At 36.8% G+C, this 27,567-nt stretch overlaps 1 protein-coding gene across 5 annotated transcripts in view; it reads right to left on the bottom strand.

Annotated features, from left to right (window-relative positions):
- Window positions 1-610: 610 nt before the first annotated feature.
- LOC127656889 (SPARC-related modular calcium-binding protein 1-like) overlaps window positions 611-27,567 on the bottom strand; it is a 119,005-nt gene continuing 92,048 nt past the window's right edge. For 4 of the 5 annotated variants that reach the window (XM_052145416.1, XM_052145418.1, XM_052145419.1 and 1 more), the window contains exons 11-14: window positions 21,148-21,253; window positions 20,305-20,549; window positions 19,431-19,461; window positions 611-3,955 (exon numbers count right to left, since the gene is read on the bottom strand). In XM_052145416.1, the coding sequence (XP_052001376.1) occupies window positions 3,916-3,955; window positions 19,431-19,461; window positions 20,305-20,549; window positions 21,148-21,253 (422 nt within the window). In that variant the 3' untranslated portion in view covers window positions 611-3,915. The remainder of the gene's footprint in view (window positions 3,956-19,430; window positions 19,462-20,304; window positions 20,550-21,147; window positions 21,254-27,567) is intronic. The other variant, XM_052145417.1, reaches the window with a different exon arrangement.

Below are 27,567 nucleotides of genomic sequence, written 5' to 3'. Positions count from 1 at the left end.
AATTGCCCCCAACCTTTCAGTCAAGTTAAAAGATAGTATAGTAGACAATGTAAACTGTTAACCAACAACCAAGAGATAAAATAGATGCAAGTTTAAATTTAAAGTCATAAACACCTTGGAGCAGCAATTTCAACCTTATATATTAGAGAGCAGAAAGAAAATATTAGACATCTAAAAAATGTTTTTATGATTCAATGTTAAAGAAAAATTCTCACCATCATGAATATCGATATGATTAATTCTTGTTAAGACAGAGAGAGAGAGAGAGAGAGAGAGAGAGAGAGAGAGAGAGAGAGCTTTGGAGGGAAAATGCTGACTAAATGTTATTACTAAACACATCTATGAAAAGTCATACTTACGCATAGGATGAGACATCAGCTAAGCTGTTTTTCTTACTAAATTGAGAGCCAGAATGTCTAAGATATGCTCAGTTTTGATTGTTGCAAATGTTGGATTCTTTAATGAACAGAAAGTCTTTAAAGTCAGAAAGTTTTTTTTTTTTTTTTTTTGCATAAAGTAAAAGTATCAATTTCTTTCAAAAACAAAACATGAAAAGTTATTACAAACTTTGCAATGGTAGTGTGCATTATCAAAAAAAAAAAAACACAAAAAAAAAAACAAGATGACACATGATTTTTAAAAGTGTATTGTGACTGGCTGTTAATTTAACATTGTGATGAACAGACTTAAAAACAAACAAAAAAAAAAACAGCAATTTTATTATGAGAGCAAAACAGCCTACTTATACAATTAACTCTATGATATATTCTAATTAATGATGGCATTGCTATCAGAGTTCGCTAAACACTGTTTTAAGATTGACTTTTTGAAAATACCAAATGACATATGATAAATATTTACAACTTGACTATTTTAATTTTTGAGCCAAAGCAATGGCTTCCAAGTACATATCCATAAGCAAAGAAGAAAAAAAAACACACACATCCAGACATAAAAACCAACAAACCACATATTTCCAAAATTAGAAAAATAATGTCATAACTCTTAGGGCATACATATACTGTAATTATATCTCAACAGTATTTGTCTTGTTTTCTTGCAAGATATTGCTAGTTTAGCTTTCAGGATGGACAATTATTTATTATTTCTAAACCCACTGAATAAGGAAATGATATATCTATCATATATCTAAATATATCCATTTCATTTTTCATGAATTACCCTTTTCTCTCTTTTGTTCCTGAAACATAACATTGGCCAAAATAAAATAAAATAAAAATAACACACTCCAGCTAACACAGATGCTTAACAATACATCACAATAGACAGGATGTATAAGCCCAGATGTGCCATTTATATTTTTACAGTTGTAGGTGGTGAGCATCATTTTGTACCTTTATTTCACTGGTTTATTTTGAGACCAAGATAATCACCAAAATAAAGTCCACTTCTAGCCAGATAGAAATAGGGTCCTGCACAAAAAAGTACCACGGTGGTCACTCAAACAAACAGAGGAATGTTTTGTGCCACAGATCCACAATGCTACACTTTTTAATTTGCTACACTTTTAGTTTACCCATAGTTGACTCTGCATATTAAGCCGGGAAACTACAAATAAATGTGACTAGAAAGAGCAGGTTTTAAGGCCCAGCTTTAACTTTATGGTTGGAAATTGAAGACGAATAAAAAAAGCAACAAAAAAAAACTACAACAAATAACAACTTGAAATTGTTCAATATGTGAGGCACACCATGAACACACTGAATAATCCATTTGAAGAAGGTAAAGCTCAGCAAAGTGTTTCGTGAATACCAAAGCTAATTTTGCATGCTATTGTTTTTAACCTATGACTTCTGAATGAACCATGTGGAACATATTGCTAATTCTCAGGCAGTTGTTAAGTGAACATTATAGTGTCCTTAGGTGCAGGTCTTGAGACCGTAGCTAATGTTTGTTTACAGAAAAGATTTTGCTTCATTTCTTGTTCACTATCAATGCTCCATTAGTTTTGTTGCCAAGGTGAACAACGAAGCAAACAAACTGGATGAGTGAATATTTACAAAAACAACTGCAAACAGGTGAAGAAGCATTTTTAGTCATTCTTTAAATTTAGCACTTATAAATGTCTCATACAAACACTAAATAATAACTATATAATACTGTCTTGATAAGCGGTGAGTGTGGATGTGCTGAAAATGAATTGTGGATGGTAGCATATAGTCATTCACACTTATAGGCTGTGTTATCTGACATACACTGCATGGCCTAAAGTATGTGGACACTCTCTTCTTATTAATTAGGCCCATTTCCAGTGAAGAAAAATCTAAATGTTATGCCATACAATGGCATACTAAATAATTGTAGAAACACCTTTGGAATTAATTGGAATGCCAACTGCAAGCCAGGCCCCATTGCCCAACATCATTGTTGGACCTCATTGATGCTCTTGTGTCTGAATGGGGGAAAATCCCTGCAGCTATATTCCATCAACTAGAGGGGAAACCCTTCCCAGAAGCTGTTTGGGGGATCAACCCCATTTTAAATCTGATTATTTTAAATGAAATGCTCAACAAGCACATGTGCGTGTAGTGTTTGTGTGTCAACATACTTTTGGCCATATAGTGTACATTTTTGTCAATCTTTAATCATATTAATAAAAAGTTTACAACACATACAAGAACATTGTTTAAATGTCTAACAATGGGAGAAGAAAGTGCAAATATTTTGGCTCCATGTTATAATGGTCATCATACACTGCCTGGCCAAAAAAAAAAAAAAAAAGTCACCATTTGGATTTAAATAAGCAGATACTTAAGAGCCAATGATTGTATCATTATTGCAGGGATTCATATGTTTCAGCTGACAACAATTATTTTAACCCTAACTGATGCAGTGTGGAGCTTCTCATGTCGGAATACGTATCCTGTGTTCATGGAAAAGATGTTACTGTGTTTCAGAAGGGGTAGATTATTGGCCAATATAACTATCACTGGAATTGGGTTAAGAACTGACCGAGACACTTGGTGAAGTCACTTCATGAAAAATCGACAGTAGACCTCACGGCTATGTTTAATAGTGAAAGTAAGAGCATATCCACAGGCACAATGCGACGAGAACTTAGAGGATTGGAACTAAACTGCTCTGTGGACACAAGAAAATCACTTGTTAGTGAGGCTAATCAGAAAAAACAACTTCAATTTGCTAGGGAGTATAAAGATTGGACTGTGGAGCCATGGAAAAAGGTCATGTGATCTGATGAGTCCAGATATACCCTATTCCAAAGTGATGAGTGCGTCAGGGTAAGAAGGAAAGTGCATGAAGCGATACACCCGTCATGCATAGTGCTGTCTGTACAAGCCTCTGGAGGCAGTATTATGATATGGGGTTGCTTCAGTTGGTCAGGTCTAGGCACAGCAAGTTTATGTGGCAACAAAATGAAGTGAGCTGACTACCTGAATGTATTGAATGACCAGGTTATCCATCAATGCATTTTTTCTTCCCTGACGGCACGGGCATATTCCAGGATGACAATGCCAAGATGCGAGTGATAGAGTGGTTCAGGGATCCACTCTATCACATCATTTTCACATATGAATCGACGACCACAGTGTCCTGACCTGAACCCCATTGAAAGTCTTTGGGATGTTCTGGACATGACTTTAAGGAGTGGTTTGACTCTCCCGTCATCAATACAAGATCTCGGCCAAAAATGAATGCAACTCTGGACAGAAATAAATGTTGTGACGTTGCATAATGTTGTCGAAACGATGCCAAGAAGAATGTGCGCCAGAATCATAATTAAAGGCATATTGGAGTGTGCAACTTTTTTTTTTGGCCAGGCAGTGTATCTTTTCTTTAGGAACGTCTTAATAATCTTTTTCTTCTTTTAAGAATCCTTCGATGTACTCTTCCAGCAGTGTACAGTTGAATTCCCACTGTGCTTTTGCTACTGCCTCAGCTTCTGGAACTTTCTGTCTTCAAACCAGATAACCTACTGGAGGAAAGACAAGCAAGTGAGATAGTAAGACAACTTCACTCAGCTAGCTTACCTACAGTTGTGCCAACAAGGCGGCAGCATGCTTGAGATTATCTGCACTCATGCATGCATACATTTAAATATGCAGACATGCATGCATCCTACAAAAAGGAAGTGGGAAATGGGGCAAACAGTGTTTTGGGATATGTTCACAATACTTACTGAAATGTGTGCAGTTTACACTGTTTACTGACTACTTTTTTCTAAAAATAGTAAGTGAAATCGTAGGCATTACTCCATGATAAGCATTTCAGAAAGTTTGTCACATGACATCATCACATTGCATGTTTAATTTAACAAGTGCCGTCTATTTACCATCTTTGAAATAAAATGGTTATTTAGCATTTTTGATCCCTTTTTGTGTTAACATGTCTTAATGTTTGGCAGTCTGATCCATAATGACTGTTAAATATCGATGTTAATTATCGATACATAATTACTCAACTAATAATTTACTAACTAAAACAAACTAACGCAACACAATGCACAACGCCTAGAACATTTTGTTACAATTTGATTTCACTGCTTTTTACCCATTTAAACTTGTAAAATTGAAGTTTATTTAATCTATTTGGGTTTGGACTACATTAATACTTTTCGTATTGTTAATGTAGCATTGAAGAAACTGGGCAGGTGATTTCCATTTCCCAGCATGCTTTGCATGGGACTCAATTGGGAGAATAAATGTTAAAATGAAGTGTTATTTTGTGTTTTTGTGCTAGATGAATATAAAGGGGGACACTTGTTAGTGTTTAATGTTTTATGTTGAGATTTAGAAGAGTTTCTGTTATGTTGTAATTTTGGGGTTACCATTACCATTTTGGAAATGTTGTTGGGGTTATCCATTTCAAGAAGGTTCTTTCTAAACAAAGTGTTTGTGTTAAGATCACATATTTATTCTAATTTAAGAAAAATAATTTTAAACATGTGGAATCACTGTCCACAATTGAATCAAGTTCAGCAAAAGAGCAAATTTTTTTTTTTAATGCACACAGTGCACAGTATACATACTGAATACTAGGAATGTGCAAAAATAAATTAAAATGGACTCAATTTGAGCATGTCACAATTGGTCACTAGACACAAGAGAGCCAATGAAAATTTTACATCACAAACACAAACCTGTGTTGTAAAGCATTTTCTGAATGTTGAGTGTGGGATTTGTTACAGTGGACATAACGAGACCGTGATCATTGAATGAAGACTTATATTTTGGTCTGTTCATCACACAAAGCGATCGGAAAACTTTGAATACATCCAGAATGAAACAGATAACTTCAGCTGTGCAGAATGTGTCAACTGATTAACCACAGCAAACTACTACATGTTGCTGATTAAACATTAACCACTGTGAAAAAAGGTTGCCGAGTTCAAATGAATAGGGATGCGTGGATTTATCCTGAAGTATCGATACTTCCGATGCTGATGTTGTATCAAAAATATGATCCTCAAACAAAAATATAGATTCCAAACGTTTTTATTTTTTTAGTTTTATTATTTATTATTATTTGGTTACCATGAACAATAATCATAATCTTCAAAGTAAAATAAAATTGAGTGAATTGTAAATATATCTATATATATATATATATATATATATTTTTTTTTTTTGTTGTTGTTGGTGTACAAAGATTCTCTCTAAACGTGCACTGAAGCACAACTGATGGCACTGGCAAGACAAACAGTTAAAAAACAATAGTTTCAGTAAGGGGTGGGACATTTCCAGCATCTAATGCACAAGCTTCCCTCGAGTAACCATAATTTGCACAATAAATGTATTTCCCTGCTAAACTATATATATATATATATATATATATATATATATATATATATATATATATATATATATATATATATATTTTTTTTTTACAGTTAGTTCCGGTCCTCAAATTTGATTAGACGTTAGACGTTCCATGAGTACTGATGGTCTCACACCATCAGCACTCGTACGCTTCACTGTGTGTATCACTCCACTTGTGTTTGTGCCGTTCTAAACTAAAGTGTAAGAGCAGATAAAATGTGTTATGATACAAGTCTCTTTACATTTAATTTTGTGACATTACATATTTTAGCCAGCAGGTGGAGGCAAAAGACCATTTTTGTGTGTAATATGAGAGAGTGAGGAAGTGAGTCAGCATCACTCAGTGTTTAAATTCAACAGCACTCTGTGATCGCTCCTATTACTACTACACTACTAAAGTTAGGAAATAGCTTTAAACGGCTTTAAAAGAACAACTTTAGCATTAATCACATCTGAGAGACACACAGACAGATTAATTACACATACTCAAGGCGCTTACCTCTTACCAGACTTTCCAAATTGGAGAGGACAAAATGGTAGAGAAGATTGCGGTTTCTAAAGTGAAAGACCCTTGCGCACAGCCTGCTGCGAAATAGAGAGGAATACCCCCACTTGGACGGCTATTTTTACAATGAGAAAATAGGATGAATTTGACCAAAAAGACATTATCTTCAGAAAGCTGACTAACAAGCTACAGCATCATCAACAGGTGATCGCACATGCTCCATCTCACTCTCTCTCTCTCTCTCTCTCTCTCTCTGTTATACTCACACACACACACACATCCTTGTTTCTCCAATAACATGTTAGAGACAGCCCTGTCTGTGTTACAAGTAGTTCTGAAGTGATGTTTTAAAGAGGCTTGAAGCATCATTGTTTTGAACCAGCAATGGCAGATTCTGATCCGTGGCGTAAGTGCCATGAAAAAATTTGTTTTTTATGACTGTAATCAGTTTTTCCCAAAACAGTTTAATTGACTTGGTCATTGAACTGTTGTATATAAGCAATATCACACTAGCAATCGTGCTATATGTCCCTAAATCAGCACTGCTGTGATTACCTACAGTCGAATCGCAGCAGTGCTGATATAGGGCCATATCGCACTCTTGCTCGTGTGATATTGCTTATATCGACACATTGTGACAGGTTATTGCACCCCTCCTAGTTTTTGATGCTATTTTTTATTTTATTTATGCCTTTTACTGCTGTCGGTGGTGCCTTTATCTCGTGATACCAGATCATTTAAATTTATATTTCTAAGTAGGAAAATAAATTCACTATACACAGAAAAAGCACATAAATAAAACAAATAATCATTAATGTATGTAGGCTATATACTGCAATACAAGATAAAAAGTTAACGTGAATATTACTGCACTCATATTAGCTACAATGCTTAAACAATTTATTGCGCATTATTCATTAGTTTATTATCCACAGTAATAATAAAGTATTAACAAATTTCACAGTAGGAACATTAATGTGACCTATTCATTTAAATACATATTTAACATCAAGTTACCATACACATTTTGTTAGTTTATGTGGAACTGTAATTACAAGTTTTTTATACTGAGAATTTATGAAATTTAGAAATTTCATCCCTACAAATGAAATAGATTCACATCCCAACATATCATGTCATGATGAAAAAATTGTATCCCTACATCAAATTTCAAGATGATAACATTTCAATGCCCTTTGCGTCAGTCAGTGTGCTTGCCAGCCGCATCACTACTGATGCAAGAGCAGAGGTGCCCAAACTTTTTCCTATGAAGGGCCAAAAATCAAACTTGACTGAGGGCCCTGGGCCGAAAGTAAACGTTGCATTATAAAAAAAACAAAACAGTATTATATTAAAATATGAAAGTTGAGTCCCCTCATTTATGATTTAATTATATTTAAAAACATTACTCTACAATCTGCTAAATTAATTAATGCAATGAAAAGCTGCATAATGCATTTTTATTTTTCTATTTTTTTCCCTCTCTTGCCATATAGGGCAATGTGGGCCAAATCAAAGGCCATCACAGACCCTGGTTTGAGCATCTCTGCACTAGAGGGTGTTTTTAGCATATAATCATGACATGCATCCCATTGTAGGTGTTTAAATAAGACTCATTCTTTTGTTCAAAGACAGTGAAACAGCACAGAAGAATGGAACAGAATGTGTTTCTAAAAGTTTTGCAAACTTAAAATTACGTGCTTCATAACACGTTTGGCTGCACTTTTGTGAAATGTTCAGCAGGGGGCACCAAAACCAAGTGAAATGAGGCTGTAATCAGACAAGGTTCTTAAGGTGAATTTTAGATGGAGGTTTAAATAAGTAAAATGTACCTCCCTAACCTAAAACTTTATCCTAAATGTAACCAATAGTGCCCGACAAGAGAAATGAGAGTTTAACAAAACAGACATCCCTAACCAACACCTAACCTTAACCTATAGTGTTTTAAAATGCAGAAGCGAAATGAAAAGCACATTTTCGTATAGATCTGGGGATCTTTAATAGTGCCGTTTTTTTTATTTTCCTTGTTAATGGCTGTGCCGACACAAATATTTTGTTTAGTTATTCAGAACAAATTATATTTTCAGTACAACAGTGAGTGAAAGGTTTGAGCAAAACACAATAATCTTGTGTGTAAGCTTCAATGAATGCAAAAAAACTGACCTTTATACAAAATGACAACAAAGTTAAGTGACCAATAAATTGTGAAGAATCTTAAATATTTCTTATTAATTTTGTCATAACATTTTATTTTGTAAATGACGTGGATTTTTGAACCCCACGATGTGTGTTTATGTTCACTCATGTTTCAAAAAGCAACAAATAAAACATGAAAATGTATGCTGTGCAACCGCGAAGCTCAACCGAAGCAAAGCGGACGCGATTCACTGAAAGTGAAGTGCTGCCTGAAGTTATCTATGCCACCAGCTTGTGTTGCGCGAATGGCTCGCTCGCACTGTGCTCGTTTGTTCACTATGCTGCAATTTCATCACACTTTAATATTATTACCTTTCCATTCAGTTTATAAAACCACACTTCGTGATCATGAGGAAGAATTACAACGAGAGCTAAATTGACATGCAAATGTGAGGGACTTCATTAAAACAATATAGCCTATTTCTCTCTCGCTGTCGCTCGCCTACCAGTGATTACCCCTCCGCTTGTCAATTCTGGCACAAGAGCCATAGGTTGCTGACCCCTTGTTGTTGGACTACTTAACCATCATGACCCATTTGGAAAACAGATCCTTCCCCTATTGGTGAGGTGTAATTCTTCCTCTACTGCTACCTCCTTATATTCATCCTTCCATTTCTCTGATTCTCTGCCTGATCCATTTTTCCATTGAGGCTGGGGTGCTTGACGTTAACAAATCACAATCATTGGAGCTTTATGCAAATCGCCGCTTTGTGTAATGAAAGAGTAATTTTCAACATAAAACCAGCATATGGCACAAAAGACATAGTATATATTTCACAACATGTACAGTAGGCTTTAACAGACTGATGTTTCATGTAATTCGATTATGATGGAATGGGTACAGGGACAATAGATGTCCACAGGTTGGGTCGTAAGACTCCTTTTGGAGCCATCAATCAGGTACAGGCTGAGGAATTGGGGAGATGGGTAAAGCGGACAGATTGCTTGCAGATGGCCATGGTGGAAGAGATTACAAGAGTTCCAATGAAGAACCCCCTCCTATACCCCACGGAAGAAGAGCCTGACTGACAGAGGGGGTCCCGAGTGCTGGTGAGTCCATCAGATGTGTGTATGTGGTGTATCACGGGTCAACAGCAGGAATTTGGGGGTGGGGACGCAGGTGGACGCTCAATCAAATGGAACGGTTCTGTTTTATCAGCCATGCCAAATTTACTACTTACACAAACTGAGTTGAAACCAGTGTTGGAGAATAACTAAGGAAGCAAAGCTACATTTTTTAAAGAATAGTTCTCCCAAAATAAACATTTTCATAAAAATGTTAAAATGTACTGTTGTTCTTTCTGCTTCACTACTGTTCTTTATTCTGTGGAAAAACAAAGAGTTTTTGTCTGTTTGTCTGTCTGATGTCTGTTCCTCACAGATAGCTATCATATTGTTTCAGAAGACTTAGATTATAGTGCACAAGTCAAGTACAATTCTTGACTTCATTCTATCGAACGCAAATCGGACATTTTGCCAAACTTCTCCATTGGCGGAAGAAAATATCAGATAAAAAAAAAACTTTTTGTTTGCATTATTTTATATATTTTTTCAATGTATATGTTTAAGTTTATTGCTGTCACACTAATGTTTTTTTTTTCTTATAAGTTGCAGGTTACCTAACAACCTATTCAAACGGGAAGCTGTAGACTGTAGTTGGACTAAATTATGAGAAGCTTGTAGAAGTTTGGAGGCGAATTTGAGAGTTCGTCTTGTTTGTTCGCTAATGTGGAGAATTCTCTTAGCTTTCAGTGTCTGTGCACTCATTCTCCTCAAAAGCCCAATTCCCTTCGGTAATTAACAGGCACCAGAAAAAGGGTCCATTTTGGCCTAGACTCTTTCAGAGGGGTACAGTGATGAAATGACTGTGCCATTAAGGACACAAAGCCTCTCCCTGCTCAATCCTGTCCCCCTCATCTGATAAAGGCCAGGGAAACCAGATCCAGTGTGTCCAAGAGCTGCCTTACCTGACTGTAGATCTCTGATTAGGCTGCACATTGGAGACCTGGAACGCAAGGCTGGTGCCCAGTGGCAGAAGAGGTGTCCAATGAGGTATCACTGACGTTAAATCGAGAATTAAAGGGATAGTTCCCAAAATAAAAATTCGGTCATGATTTTCTTTATTCCATGGGATACCGTTAAGACATATTGCTCTCACTCACCATTCACTTTCACAGCATAATTTTCCATACTGTACAATGAAACTGAATGGTGACTAAAGTTAACATTCTTCCTACATCTCCTTTTGTGTGACATGTGGGTGAGTAAATTATGACATATTTTCCAGTTTTGGGTGAACTTTCTCTTTAAAAATTTTGCGTGGTTTCTAGAGTATAACATTTAGAGTTCTTGGGCAACGCTGCAGAGTTATTGGCCCAATGGAGGGAACACAGATTGATTTTGGTCTTGCGGCTCGAGGGCCTCCAGGAACAGGGTTGGGAACCACTGCCCTAAACATTGAATTTTTACTCCACTTTAGAACTCACTTTTGGCACCCCTCTGTGGATATTTCACCTGGAAAATGGAGCTCACACGTGCCCATATGCCCAACAACACTTACTGTTCTACTCACTGGGGGAAGGGTTTCAAATTTCGGTAAGCACAGACCAATTTTAGCTAAAGAAAAGTCAAACTGCTGTTCCTGATTTCACTGTGAGATCCGTCTGGGCATTCAGTCAAGGCTTATGTCACCTTCTTATCATAATTCACTCCTCCAGGTCAATGTTCCCACTCGCTCTCTGTGGTCAACGAATGAATCATGATTGGTGCAACGAGCCACAAAGTCCATTTCATGATCATTTACTTTCTCGGTTCCCCTATGGTGGAATGAGCTTCCAACCTCCACTCAATCTATGGAAATCATCTCTATATTTAAGAAACAGTTGAAATCACATCTCTTCCACAAGCACTTAACCAATCCACAAGCATAATGACATTTAGCAATTAAAATGTCCCTTTCTTCTGCACTACCTTTGCAGTGCGATACTGCAGGTATTGTTGACTTTTGTATGAAAAAATGTCTTATGTTCCTCATTTGTAATTTGCTTTGGATAAAAGCATCTGCTAAATGACTAAATGTAAATATAAGAATTTTATGTACACTGCAAGTCAAAATGTAAGATACATCTACTTTATCTTTATTATTACTTTATTATCAAATCTATTGAACAACAAAAATGGTTTATTTTTAAATAATGTAGTATTGAATATCCCATGTATGCTAGGCACTTCAATAATATATATATACACAGTAAAAACACAGGCAAATGGTATGCTAAATAATCTGAACATACAATAAATTCATGTTTTGAGACTTGAATACAAAAACCTGTAGAAAAGGCAGGGTTTCTAAGCAGTGCCAAAGTTTCCAAGCAAGTCAACAGAGCAAGTACCTTGCTTCCATTTTCACATACTCCATAGAAAACATCACCATGATGTCATCCATAATTATCCTAAATTACGAAGATGCAACAATTCAGTGTGTTCATTCTCTCAGCCAGATGCTTAAAGCCTCTTTTTCATGATACTAAAGGGACGCATTCACAAAGCCTCTTTCTTACACAAGAAATAAGAGTCGCAGGCGAGACAAGGCTCATGCCCGCTGTCAATGCTAAAGCAAACAAACTGACAAAAATGCTTTCCAGCTCACTAAAACTTCTTCAGACTGACATCTACTCTATAATTGAATGAAACTCTTTGCCCATCCCAGGGCAACTGCCCATTTGTACTACTTAATGCTCCAAAGCAATTTAGTGGCATGCAGTCTATCCAAGCAGTCTAAACACTTTAAGCATGCAATAATGAGAGGAAGTACCGAAATAACTGTTACAATGCACTGGTAGAATCTGTAGAAATGTGCAGAGCAGGTGTGTCCTACAGAGTGATAGAAATAGCTTGAAAGGATGGCCCACCGTATTTTAAGAGCCTGCTTAATTTCCAACAAAGTTTTAAAAGCCAGGTTGTGTATTAGAAGGTAATTATTACTGCATTTAGTGGAGTTTCTTACAAACAATTAAAAGAATGCTGGTAGATGTTTGATGGAGGTTAGGTGATTTCACACTTCCAGGTTTTGCATATGGGATTGGCCTTTGTAGGGTTATCGAACAATGGCTGATTGTAAGAACAATGTCTGCAGCGTGTCTTAGTGTTGTAACCCTGCCCAAAAGTAACCAAGAGTCTAATGATTTGTTGAAGTAGTAGCTTTGTTTATATTCAAAATTGTACTGCTTCCAACATAAGGTCCATGCTGTTTCTGACCATTTTCAAAATACATGTTTGCGTTTAAGTCCGTGTCTACACTGGAAGCTGCACATCATCTCTGAATGTTCACTAACAAGAAATCAACTTTAAGTTTAATGCAAGACATCAGCAACAATAAAATTGGTGAATAACTATTCCAGATTGCACTTTTTGTATAGTGATTGCTCTTCTGCAATATGTCTCTGTAGTAATACATTTCTTATGAAAGGGGCAATTTGTAGGGTCCTGTAGGAATGTTGAAAATGATATATATATATATATTAGACATTCATTGTCAAACACAGCTACAGCTAGATCAAGGAAACTGCCCATTGGCTCTCATCTCGTCTTGGATATTTTGGCAGTGCACAGTCCAAAATCCTGCTTTAATAGACACATCAGCTTCAATTCCAGCACACTTAAGTGACTAGACATAAAACTGTCTTTTAGGAGAAGCTTGGTTCAATACATTAACCCTAGAGTGTGTATATGGAAAGGGGGTGTCGAAAAGCAAACTCGTTGGCTGTGGGCAGGAGAAGCCTCCTCAGCTCTCCAAACGAACCAGCTATTTATCTTGGCAGTGCTAGTCACAGTCCACTGGGCTTGACATTCTTCCCGCTCGCGGCCACTGTTTTTAGGTTGAAGTGGGCAGTACCAGGGTAAACACATGAGCTCAGCCCTCTCTGGGACCTCAGTGGGTCTCTGCTAGGCTACTGAAGCCCACAAGCCAGGGTAAACAGCAGCTACCAAACTAATAACAAGGGATTCCCACTGGTAGGAGAGCAAGCTGGTGAGAAACAAAGGACAGTGCTAGTTGGCTAGCAAGCCTGTCATCAAACACTAAACACCTAACTACGAGCAAAACATTATGGCTGGGAAAAACAGACAAAGTCAGACCATGAGCTGAGACGAGGAAAGTGAGGGAGCGACTTGTCATCGTGTTATGAGACAGAGCGTCTCTGCTTTCTGCTATGTGTCTCTGTTTCAGAGACTGTAAAAAAAACACAAGTGAGACAGTCTCGGTCTCAGTGCTATTACGGTTGCCATCATTTCAAATAAACAGTCATTCTTCCAAATAAGTGCATTTTTACTGTGGCTCTAAAGAAAATATCTCTGAAGACTACCACTAATCAAATGTGACGTAAATGTCACTGCAGAAAAAAACAGCTTGAATCAGCCATAGGTGGTTAGCTGGTCTCCGAGCCTGGCCAAGCTGGTTATGCTGGTCTGTTCTGCTGGCTTATAGAGGTTTTGGATACTTGCAAGCTGGTCAGACTGGGACACCAACTAAGCTAACCATACTGAACAGCTAGTCCTAAATGGTTTCTCCGCCTGGTCAGGTTTCTCAGTTGGCTGATTTTAGGTGGGTTTTGGGCACTTGTCTTAGCTTGTCAGACTGTAAGATCAACTAGAACATCTTAACCAGGCTTAAAGGCCCAGATATACAGTAATTCATACGAAATCAAAGATGAACGGGTATGACATCATTTCGAAATAAATCTGTCCAAAAAGAAGGTGTTTTTGCGTTCGGAATATCTCGCCGAGGCGAACTTTTAGGAAAACTTCTAACCGGCTGCTAAACAGCTTCTTGCTGCCACCTGTCCACATCATCAGTAGGTGTGACCTGAAGCTTCACCTACCACTTTGTTTAAGCTTTTCAGTCAGTATTCAACATGAACACACCATATCATGCAATTTGTTTATTGTTTGTTTAATTAGTATATAAAAGGAATCAAAGCTATTAAAACTGAAAACCATTCACACATCTGCCCAAATTAAGATATGCCTCACTTATCATTATTATTTTGTCTGTATTTTGCACATTATTTATTATACACCATATAATTGAATTATTATATCATTATTTATACACCTATCTTTTCAGTTGTACCAGTGTCATCTAGGACTGCAACTAACGATCATTTTGATAAGAGTAATCATTGATAATTTTTTTTGATGAATCGATTAATGAGAAAACAAATATTTGCTGTATTTTATAAAACTTTTATACATTTGAATTTATTAATATTATTTTCAGTTTCTTTCCTTTACTTATAAAGCTTAAATAAAAGTACTATTCATTAAAAAATAAAATGATCACACAGGGATGGAGTGCGACCAAAAAAACGTAGCCCAGAATAGGGCAAAATGAAACTAGATTAGAAATATTAATAATTTTGCCAGCAGAAAAAAAAAACATAATTACATTACTGATTACATACATTTTAAGTATTAAAAATTCATATTGGAAGTTTTTAAAAAAAAAAGTATAGTCACACATTTCTAAACTATTCTATTCGGGGGGGAAAAAAGAAAAAAAATTATATTTGCCATATTTTTTATTTACTGGTGAAATTACATTACATTTATCATTATCATGACTATCAAATATATCAGGGCCCTCAGCAATATTATACATTATATTCAGCATACAGTTTATATAGTACAATGTTCAGATTCACTCTTGCGCTGAAAAGTTTCATCCTAGTGCTCCCTTTCTCCATTGCAATCAGTTTAATTGACATGGATGCGCTTGCTTGCATGCTCAGTAAAGTTGAATGGAGACTTGCTTGTGGCAAAGGCAAACGATTTTGTGAAATGGAAATACTGATTTTACAGATTTTAATTTCATAACATGTATAAATTACAAAACATATAAAATAGCAGTGAAATGCAAGTTATGCGCTGGAGAGTAACAAGTCTTCAGCACATGAAACAGCACAAGCCCTGTTTCAATGCACCTGGTGCAGCAACTGCTCCACTATAAACTGTGTGCTTACTTTAATCTTCTTTGAAGTGTTTACAAAGAGCTCTTGCGTGATGGGCATCTTGCGGCATGTTTTTATCCGCTTCAACTTGTCTCTGTCATTTTCAAACGAGTTATCATGCAACACATTTTTCACTGGGCTTTAAAGTGACATCACTGATGGAGCTTCTCCGTGCTCATTGCAAATATCCAAATAATCAATAATTAAAGTTGTTGTTGATGATTTTCATTAGCGATAATTAACAATTTTATTGATCCGTTGTTGCAGCCCTAGTGTCATCATAAATTGCAATAACAGTATAATCAGCGCATATCATGGCCATTATGTTAGCGCATTATGAATTGAGAATGTAAACAAGACAAATGAAACATATTCTAATGCATATATATTACTTTAAATAATCATCGAGTGATTATAACAGTTTCAGATTATAACAGACCTGCTAGTCATGCTAAACAAGTTTAAACCATCTAAGACCAATAAACAACCTTAGTCTGTTTAAACTGTTTTTCCTTCTGTAAAGAGGTGCCGCACAGTCTTATTCAAACCAGTTATAAAGCCACTCATAACTTCTGAACTACACACAGGACCCTAGTGAATTAAACCTCACACTGAAATTTAGCAAAGAGAAACAGGTGGGTTTGGACACATTGAATTCTCCTCCTAAGTTCCACTTTAAGAACCACAAACCAGAGGAGGCCTATATGCAGAAGCGCAATATGATTCATATCCAAACCACACATTCCTATTCATAACCCAGCAGTATACAGCGAATGCATGACAGCGCTATATTTTTGCGATATATTCGCAATAAAACTGAAAAGAGAAAGGGTCATGACTCCTGGTGGTTATTTTGGAAGGCAAATTCTCTAACTAGATTAATGAGGTTGGAAACATTTTAGAGACCTACTAATGCACTTGTCATTGCTTATCTATGAAGCAGAACAAATGATGTGTGCAAGAAGAAATGAGTAACTCCAAACCAGGTAGTTTTGTCCAACAAAAGCTATTAGACAGGATGTCTTCTTGTAATAAGTAATTTAAGTGGCAAAGACTTTGTTCGGTGATGGACTGCCAGAACTTGAGCAGGTAATGGTGGTATGTGCCGTTATTTAACTCAATCACGGGAAGGATCAGGTGGATTTTGGGCCTGGCCATCTGAAGAAAGAATTGTTCCAACTAAGTGGTTAAAAGTGTAAAATGGACTTAAATATTTTCCCTGGTCTGCTGCCTTTGGCGTCACCACTCAGGATAGTCGCCAGTTAAGGGCAGGCCAAGACGGAATCTACGCGCAGAACTCCGCCGCAAACTGGGGGTACAAGCCAGCTGGGCAACTGCTAATGAGAGGAATAGGAATGAATATAAATAGCTCTCTCCAGGTATTATAGAGCTCTTTGCTCCCAACAGATGAACTCAGGAGACATGCTGGAGTTGACCCTGTTGGTTTCTCCACTACCTCACTGAGAAGAAAGCTTGACAGGCTCTAGGGGCTGAACGGGAATTTTCCACCAAATTGCTCTTCGTTATGATGTCAAATGCTATTTATCTGCCTTTTTTTTCTCTCCTGATTATTCTTGGAGAATAGCTCACAACTTAATTTCATATAGCAACCTGTGGACCATAGAAAACTGTGATTAAAGAAATCATCTAGTGAATCTAGCTTCCAAAGATTAGAAACACATGCACACACATACCCACAGACACACTGTGGGTGGCCATAAAGATGTATTATCCAAGCCGTGATTTGTCCTAGGGCTGGGAGGCTAAAAGTCCTATACTGATATTTATATATACAAGTTCCTTTTTTTCATTCAGAGGAACCATTATTTCAACCAAAAAAACATTTTAGCTAAATAGATTCAAAATCTTTAAAGCAAAAAAGTAAAATACATCTTCCCACACTGTTTTCACTACATTAACACACAGAATCCTTACAGAAATCTAATATACGGCAATATGTGTAAAACACATATATAATATGTATGTCCATGTACAGTGTAGTTTTTGCTGATATAATTGAATGCTAAATTAATTTCAAAAAACTACAAAAATTGCTATTTCCATACTGTAACATACTGTATCTTTTCCTAAATCATTGTGGAATTTGAATTTGTACAGTACATATTTTTTTACAAATATAAAATAAGATTTCAGTATATTGAGGTTTAATAATTTGTATTACTATATAACCAGCCTGATCTCAAGAAAACTACATGACCGTGGCAACATTTCTGCCAGACGAAATTGCATACTTCATTATTTTCCCAGTGAAATGTCCAAAGGCGAGTGAAATGGTCTCATAATCAGACAAGGTTTTTAAGGTAAATGTAACATATGTTTTAATGAGTAAAACATACCTCCCTAACCTAAACCTTTAACCTAAACCTAACCAATAGTGTCCTAAAAGCTAATTAGAGGTAAACAAAACAGACATCCTTACCCTAAACCAACACCTAAACCAAACCTATAGTGTTTCAAAAGCAAATGTGAAACGAAAAGGACATTTTCGGAAACAACCACTTAAAATCGCTTGTATGACACTTTATGCTCAAGTGTTATGTGCTTGGCTGGGCTCGAGCCTCTGTCCTCCGAGTCCAAATTCCAACACTCTATATGGTGAGCTAGCTGATAAATCACATTGCTAATCACATTGGAATAAGTGTGTAAATGTAAGTGGGTCTGTAATACACTCTTCACTGGCTTCCAGTAAAAGTTAACTTTTAGAGCACTTCATGGACAGACCCCTAAATATATTGCGGACATGTTGACCCCTTACTCTTCCTTCCGCACTCTTCGTTCCTCAGGTCAAAATCTCCTGATGGTCCCCAAAACCCGACTTAAAACTCGGGGAGACCGCTCTTTTCAGGCAGTTGCTCCCAAACTGTGGAATGCCCTGCCCTTGTCGTTGCCTGTGGCTGATTGTGTTGATTCTTTTAAAAAACAGCTGAAGACACTTCTATTCAGACAAGCTTTCAGTTGACTTAGCTATTATGTAGTATGCTTTGTATAATGTTTCTTAACTGTTCAAATTGTTATTTTGCTACATGTAAAGCACTTTGTGATTTTATCTGTGAAAGGTGCTATATAAATAAAGTTTACTTAATACAAGAGTAAAACTATATTGTTATTGAAATGATCTATTAGAGTAAAAGTGTTTCCATGTCATAACGTGTGTGAGTAAAAAAGGGTTTATTAAGTCATAATCGGCCATTGTACTGTATTTGTGAAAAGTTAATAAAACGCACAATTGTTTTAGAACCTCTAGTGTTAATTCCACCAGGAAACTATGCAAACCGTAGAACATGGCAAGTAAACTCTAATATTAGTTATAGTAATGTTCATTATATGAGAATAGTATGAATATAACAATATCTAGTATTAAACAGGAATATTTACCTACATATATTTTTACTAAATGCATTAATAAAAAAAATGTAATACAAGAAATATGCCACACTGTGACTTAAGTAAACATATTTTGAGGGTTGATTCAGGAAATGTGTCGTACTCATGAACTCTAACAGCACTTTTGCTACTGAAGTTTACTCTCATACGATACATGCAAGGGTGTAGATTTGGCTTGAACATTGGTCACACAAAACTTGTCCTTGCTTGTTTTGATTATTGAGGGGTTACCAGAATATATGCCCTTTAGGAAATTGAAAGCCAAATAAATATTTAAAATAATTGCAATATTCACACAATGTTGCTTGATTTCATATTGGCAGCAAAATAATTGTGAATATATGGTGAGTATTCAACATCACACCCAGCCTTAGTTTGTACCATTGCCACTGTAAATGTGCAGGCCCCATATTCTGCACTACTTTGCTTGCACTCTATTCCTATTGTTAATGTATTACAATATACAAATGTTAGTGCAAAAGCAATTAGTCAGGCCTTACTGAACAAATTTGTCCTTACCTTGCCCCCTGACTGATGCTTGTAGTGCTACCTGCAAAATCACGTAAAAAAAGAAAAAAAGAAAAAACATTACTAATGGAACACACATGCTTACACAAAGGCGAGAATTCACTAAGAATTGTTTTGGCACCCGATTCACTAAAAGCACTGTATCAGCATCACTGTCCCCTGAATCAGCTCTTTAAAATGGTGTGCTCGACTAATAGCGGAATGTTGAAGGTTTTGTCAATGAGGTGCAATTAATAATAAGCCTAATTTACATAGAAAGGACACTTGTTCGTGCTGCATAACAATTCCTTTTTTTTAATTCTGATGGTGCAACACTATTCCAGTGCATGGTTAAACTGGACTGGTGGTGGTTTGGGAATTTATTGTGCTGAAATAGTTTACACAAAAGTGGTGGAACCGTTCAGTGAATTTGCCCCAAAATGTCTAAGGTTAGGTTTTTTAACATGTACGTAACAGGTTTTCCCAGACATGTCCTTCTCTTATCGAGTTGTTTCCACCATTGAAGTTTTCCAGCAGTCGTGAACTACTGACTCTCACAAAAATGTCACTGTGCCAGTGACTCATGTTATACAGTCAAAACCCTGCCACTATAAATAATCTTGTCCGGCTGTCTTCTATCAACTTTTTTAAAGACCACATGAAATCAAAATTGGAGTTATATGGCTTTTAATTCATGTTTGTTAGCATTGCGCTCAACTATATGGTAATGCACTTTTAAAAGTTGACCTGAGCAGAGGTACACAATTTAAATTAACAGTATTTCTCTGCATTACGGATGACTCATCTTGCACTTGCAATTTTTTTGTGCAATGAAATGCTCTATCATATTATAAATACATTCAGAGAAAAAAAAAAGCCTGCACACCCTCTTTATTGACTCCTAGGCAGCCTTTGAGTTCTTGAAGGGAGATGGTCTTGTCCTTGTTGAGGTCGCAGTATTCTGTGAACTTGCGGGCACATCGTTTGGGTTTGGCTTTCTTCTTCACATAGCGCTTGAAGGGCTTCATCTCCTTCTTGTTGATGTCGTGACTGCCATTGTTATCCAGCTGGGCAAAGTACCAATAAACCACCCGTTCCTCCAGTGTGTGGCTTGGATCAGGCTCAGCAAACCTGGAGGAGAAATATTCACAGTTGGTGAGGGGTATGTCATACTGTTAACATAAGTGAAACTTTAATTTTAATAATTTTTTTTGGCAGACAGAGAAGAGAGTTAGAAAATAGTGGGGAGAGAATCTGGAATAAGATTGGGATGCAGGCCTGATTAGAACCTGCATTCTACACAGAAGCACGGATGTGTTGAAAGCATGAGTACTAACCACCATTCCATGGATCCAACTATAATTTAAATATATCAAAGAAGGTTCACAGTGTCCTCTTTTTGGACAACTACAGTTTGGTCACCCTAAAGCTAAGTTAACTTTAGGTTAAACGAGTCTCCATGATATTCTGATCCTTAGATATGGCTCAGGTCCCTCCTTCAATGTAAGTCTGTAGAATTGTCAATCCATTTTACCAACAACCAAGAAAAAAATCAATAATGCACCTCTCCTCAACAATAGAATATGAGGAGAATCATGTATTCAACTAAATTCATATGGCTTTCCACTGTTTACTGATTTGTAATAAATGCGGGTGTATTTTCAAGACTATAATGTAAGTTGTCCTTAGACCCATGTTTTGAAGTAACATACATACTGCAATCTCTTACCTCCCACCACCAGAGGGTGTTGGTGAGTTGATAGCTTGAACCATGTCAGTAGTAAGAGCATCCAACAAGCTGGTTATAAATTCCACTTTCTTTCCCTCTGGACACCCTGTAACATTTAAACCACAAAAGATCCACATTACCACAAGCATTTTCATTAAGTCTCGCAATTGCTCACACATAAGGAATTTTTTAAATTAAAAGGATTTTCAGACAAGCTTGTTTAAAATTAAGTTCACAAATAGAGATGGAAGTATTTGTGCCATCCCAATCAACGTATGGCAGCATAATGCAATACGATTGTTTTCTAATATAAAAGTCACTTGGATATCACCTCAACATTTTAGCATTTCAAACACCTGTTAATCAAAATAGCATACAAAGCAAGAGATATCAGCATTTGTGCTGAATACTTTTGTACATGTGTGCTGTTTAGTACTACAAAAAGGTAGAGTGGCAAGGTGACAAGGGCACTTTCACAGACCACCGCAGCCTTGTTAACTTTTACGACATTGCTGAACACCTTGGGTAACACTTTTTAACTGTCCCAGATGGGAGGCTGAAAGAGTGTGCTCGATTTGAGCGAGTATGCTTGCGTTAATTGTGTCTCCTAAAGTGCAACTTAAAAAGGAAAATTTGTAAAATCTGAAATTACATTTTCACTTGTGTTCACTCGGGAACTCGGGAAGTGTTCACTTTAGTTGGCTGTTTCGGGAAGTAGCCAACTAAAAGTACCGACGCTAACTAACTAATTACTAACTAAAAGGCATTCTCAAGTAGCATTACAGTAACTCAACGGTTTTCAAAATAGTACCTTTTCCAGTAACAAGCAATTTTTTTCTAAAGTGTAGCAGTGCTCTGTAACAATGCTACATAACAGTTGTTTATCACTTTGGTTTGCAGACATTCTTTTTCTCTAAAGGAGCATTGGGAATTTTGATTCATTCATTGTGTTCTATCAGAGGGCTTTGTGATGTCCACTCCAATACCTTGACTTTGTTGTCCTTAAGCCATTTTTTAACAACATTGGAGGTATGCTTGGGGTCATTGTCCATTTGGAAGACCTATTTGTGACCGAGATTTAACTTCCTGGCTGATGTATTGAGATGTTGCTTAAATTATTGCCATCTATTTTAAGAAGTGCACCAGTCCCTCCTGAAGCAAAGAACCCCAAAACATGATGCAGCCACCCCCATGCTTAACATTTGGGATCGTGTTCTTCGGCTTGCAAGCCTAACCCTTTTTCCTCCAAACATAACGATGGTCATTATGGCCAAACACTTACATTTCTGTTTCATCAGACCAGAAGACATTTCTCCAAAAAGACATTTCGCCCCATGTGCACTGGCAAACTGTAGTCTGGAATTTTTATGGTGGTTTAGGAGCAGTGGCTTCTTTCTTGCTGAGCACCCTTTCAGGTTGTGTCGCTATAGGACTCATTTTACTGTGGATATAGATACTTGTCTACCTGTTTCCTTCAGCATCTTCATAAGGTCCTTTGCTGCTGTTCTGGGATTGATTTGCACTTTTCACATCAAACTACATTCATCTTTAGGAGACAGAATGCGTCTCCATCCTGATCATATGATGTCTGCGTGGTACCATTGTGTTTATATTTGGGTACTATTGTTTGTACAGATTAATGTGGTACATTCAGGCATTTGAAATTGCTCCTATGGATGAACCAGACTTGTGGAGGTTCCCATGATGTCAAGCAAAGAGGCACAGAAATTGAAGGTAGGCCTTAAAATACATAGTAAAATTGTGCTTTAAAACATGATCATTGCTTTTTGTGCTTGTAATTTACTGCTGTTTTTAACTTATTGTATCTGCTAATTATCTCAAATATATTTCCCTGTTAAATCACTTAAATACAGTTAGTTACTCTTTGTTATTACCTTGAAGGGGTTGTATAGCTTAGTCATCTATAATTAATGTAGTCGACACTGTCAGCCTTAAGTCGACTAGTTGCTTTCCATGTAATTTACAATACGTATCTGTAGGAAATACAGCAGTTGGTGGATTTCTGAAAAGTAGAATGGCAAAGGAAGACTTATTCATATTTATGAGGAAAGCTCTCTTATTTGTTAGGGTTAGGTTAAGGGGTTGTGTTAAAGTTTCTCTGACCAATCAGGTAGCACAATCCTTGTGAATAGTACTGCATTGTCCAATAAGTTATCACTTTACTAATGAATATAAATTACTCTTCCCCTACCATCCTATGTTTTGGAAATTTGCCAGTGGATGTGAAGGCCCGTGGCTCTGAACTTAAATAGCAAAGTGGCTCAAATGTACTTTCATAAAGATATCACATATGCTACAGTTACCTCCAATATTAGCAAAGTGAACTAAAAATGTAAAAGACATACTGCTGTTTGCTCCTTAAAGAAGATAATTTGACGACACTTAGAAAAGAATTTCAAGTTTGTGTGTGATGACATGACAGAATGCATCCCATCCTGCACGCTAGATCCTGTGTCTGCCCGTAATCAGCTACAAGAGGCTGCAAGATGAGTGGGAACCGTCAGCAGCTACAGGTAGTCCAGGCTAATCTAAATATGTTTAGATACTTATTTTACCTTTTAGCTATGATACAGCTTGATGTGTGCCTACCTATTGTTGCACATTTCTAATAAAAAGGTGCTCACAAGTAGATAAAATGATGTTTTATGTTCATTCCATCCAATCCATCCATATACAAAACAATGGTCATAAATGTTCCCTCAGGTGTCAAACTGCAAATGTGTGATTACATGGCAACCTATAGGACCCCAGGCAAAGCCTAGCTGGCTATCTAATGCCTGATGACATATAGCTATGTTACTATTGCTAACACAAAAATAAAACATAACTAGCTAAAACCAATTACACTGTAGTGAATGTAGATCTTTCTATTGTATAATTTTAAGGATGACGTCATGACTAGTTGAATTTGACTCGACTAATGGGCTTGACTAGTCAACTATTAAAATTCAGGAGTCGTGCAACCCCTAGCTTGTAGTCTAGCAAACTACTTTTTCAAACAGATGACTGTAGTTTAAATTATAAGTAGCTTGCAGCTTGACAAACTACAGTTTCAAATTATCTTATGCAATGCATTCACTCTCCTCTACACCCTACCCACATTCTTTCATGCTTTCCCTTCTCTCTCTCTGAATTTGCTAGCCCAGGGCAGTATGGGAGGTGGGGTCCTGTGGCTCACCAGGTGACTTCAATTAGTATCTGTAAGGTTTGGACAAGTGCAATGACGTGCTGGCTCAGTGCACCTCAGCCCGAGTGTTAAATTAGAGCATATGGAATCAGATCCTTATTGTCAAACTTCCCGTACTGTATGGCAGATCGGCAGATGTTTATTACATTCTGTAAAGAGCCAGGCTGTAGTTCTGCCTTGAGTTTGTTTGTTAGTAGTACAGTAGTAGCATGATGATGTGCAGGTAGGAATGTCAGTGATAGGGATTCACAACTACGTATGTTTGTACTAAAAAAATTAAATAAAATGCAATGATACCAGTATTTCCATAGTATCGGTTCCTGGTTTTTGCAAAGTATCACACTTAATTCGGTATCCAAGCACTGCAGCAGCTGCATTTGAACAATCTTTATATTGAGCACTTTATATGAGCACTTACATGCTCTGTTCTTGCACTAATCTGCAGAAGCACTTTTGGTAAAATGCACTTTTTGGTTAACCGGTCCATCTTGGCAAGGTTTCAATGTAAACAAAATCATTTTGTTTCAAGTGAAAGTAAACATCCAGGACAAAAAAAAAAAATTATAATAATATTTTGTTTCTACAGATTTATGTCAAAGAAGTGAATCTTTGAAATACACCATGCAGTGTAAATGCAGCCTCAAATACCTTCCACTGTTTAGTATGTTGTTAATGTTAATCAAACAAAAATATAGACAAGATAAAACTAAAATGAGAAAACTACAGTACTGTCACGCTGAGAGCCAGCGCCGCCTCCTGAGCCTTCCACGGCTCCGCTTCCCACGGCTCCGCCTCCTGACCTGCGCTTTGAGCCCCCCCCTTGGACTGCCTGTTTGTTTGCCCCTTGTGCCCCCCTTGGACTGTCTGTTTGCCCCTTGTGCCCTTCTTGGTCTGCCTGTTTGTCTTATCATTTTCAATAAACCGCATCTAGGTCCTCACCCCTCGTCTGCCTTCGTAACAAGTACTGTACTCACTGCTCTTAATTTTTTTTCTTTCTTTATTACTTATTGGTTACTTGAATAATTATTCAATAAACTAATGTTTACTTAATTGAGAAATATTTGAACAATAAATATAATGTGTAATATATATATATATATGTACTGTATATACATACATACATACTGTAGGTCTTGTTTTACTGTGGATATAGATACTTATCTACTTGTTTCTACTTGTCTTGGCTGATTTCTTTTGATTTTCACATGATGTCAAGCAAAGAGGCATTGAGTTTGAAGGTAGGCCTTAAAATACATCCACAGGTACACCTTCAATTCAGTACACCTCCTATCAGAAGCATGACATCATTTTCTGGAATTGTCCAAGGTGCTCCAAGACCAATGTCGGGTCATGCATTTAAGGTCTAGGCCTTCAGTGTGATTTATACCATTCAGAAAACACAGTTTCACAATGAATAAGACACCCTCTGCCTTTGGGCATCATACATTATGTTGCAGCTAATTAGTAATACCAGTTGATATTTTAAAAACACGTCCACGCATGAAAGCCAGAATTTGAAAGGACACTTAATGCTCAAGCAAGCCTAATTTTAACTGCAGCAAGACTGTTTTGTGAAATGAACATCTCCCAAACAGACATTCAAAAACCATAATTTTTCATATGAATTTATCAAGGATGTTTGTAATACCTGGAAAAAATCTATCTAATAATATCTGCGATTTAAATGTTGCTTGCAATAAATTTAATTTCATCAGGGTATGCTGTTATAATGCATTCCATTCAAGTTGCATGAGGGATATTCCTACTTGATATCTCCAACCATAAATGCATTCCATTCCCAAATATTTGGAACTGCAATGCTCCCGTTAGCTTAGCAGGGGTTTGACTCTCATTAGAGATGTCTCCTAGCAACCCAAATGATAAACAATGCAGCAGCTTTAGCATTTGTGCTTCAGGTGTACGATTATCAAAAGAGATTATAATTATACAGGCATTTGTTAAACAAGCTTTAATATCATATAATGTGGAAACTAACTAATTAATTACTTAATAAAGTGAATGTTTCTTGGCGAAATCGGAGTTGAGAATTCTGCATGAGCCTACAGGTTGTAATTGACTTCAATATGCATTCCATTGAACTTTTCCTAGTAGGAAGTTGTAAAATCTGACTTTCCGAGCTGAATGGAGTGCAGCACTACTTTTCAAAACTTGATCCAACACTGAATGCTCCAGCAGCCTAATTTACACTTAGAAAACTCCTGATGTTGCTCTAACAATGAAAAAAGCACTTACCTATTTACTTGAAGTGAAAATTAGACCTCCTTTCCTGTTTAATAAATTAAGTAATCAAACAGTCATGCAGAACATCTCAGGTTTTTAAATCCATGAGGATCTCTTTTTCAGTGTCGAAAACAGCAGTGATGACAGCCGACTTGTCAGACAGCTTGATCTTAAGATTTTCGCTCTTGAATTATGTACATCACTTAAAGCATGATTGCGTCACTCAAGGCCAGCTAGAAGGCCTCGACTGGGACATATCCTAAAGATCACACCCACAAAGAACAAATAAATCAATCTGATTGGCTGATCATTCTGGCAATCTGACATCAGTTGCTCATTCATTTGCAGAATTTGGATTCTGTGGAAATTCTGAAGGCCTGATGGGGTGGAGCTCAGACTCACATGCTAATTTGGCTAACGAGCTTGGCTTCGGGCATGCGATTTGTGAAATAGTTGTCACACTTTGCTTGTAAGCATCAAGGAATAAATTCTGACTGGATAAACTTTACATTTTTCTCTGTTTGTTTGTAGATTAATTAAGAGTGCAAAGCGATTAAAAATACACAGGCAAAAAGGTGATGGAGATTGAAAATATTAAAATTGTTTATTTATTTGGCATGTTAGGCCAGCAGAGAAGGCTTTGCTGTCCCTGAGAAATTGCCACTGTTAAAGACACCGTTAACTTAGTGTATGTAAACTTCTGACCAACTGGAATTGTGATATAGTCACTTAAAAGTGAAACAATCTGTCTGTAAAATATTGTTGGAAAAATTACTTAGTAAGTAGATGTCCTACATGACTTCCTAACAATAGTTTGCTAATAAAACATATGTGGAGTGGTTACAAAATTAGTTTTAATGACTTCAACCTAAGTGTATGTATATTTCTGACTGTACACTGTACACTGGATGCCAAAGGTTTGGAATAATGTACCGATTTTGATGTTTGGAAGGAAATTGGCAGTGTTGGGG

This window comes from Xyrauchen texanus, chromosome 16, assembly GCF_025860055.1.
Source record: "Xyrauchen texanus isolate HMW12.3.18 chromosome 16, RBS_HiC_50CHRs, whole genome shotgun sequence".
NCBI classification, from domain to species: Eukaryota; Metazoa; Chordata; class Actinopteri; order Cypriniformes; family Catostomidae; genus Xyrauchen; species Xyrauchen texanus.
Note: the sequence above shows the minus strand (reverse complement) of the source record. Positions and strands in the feature narration are given on the sequence as shown.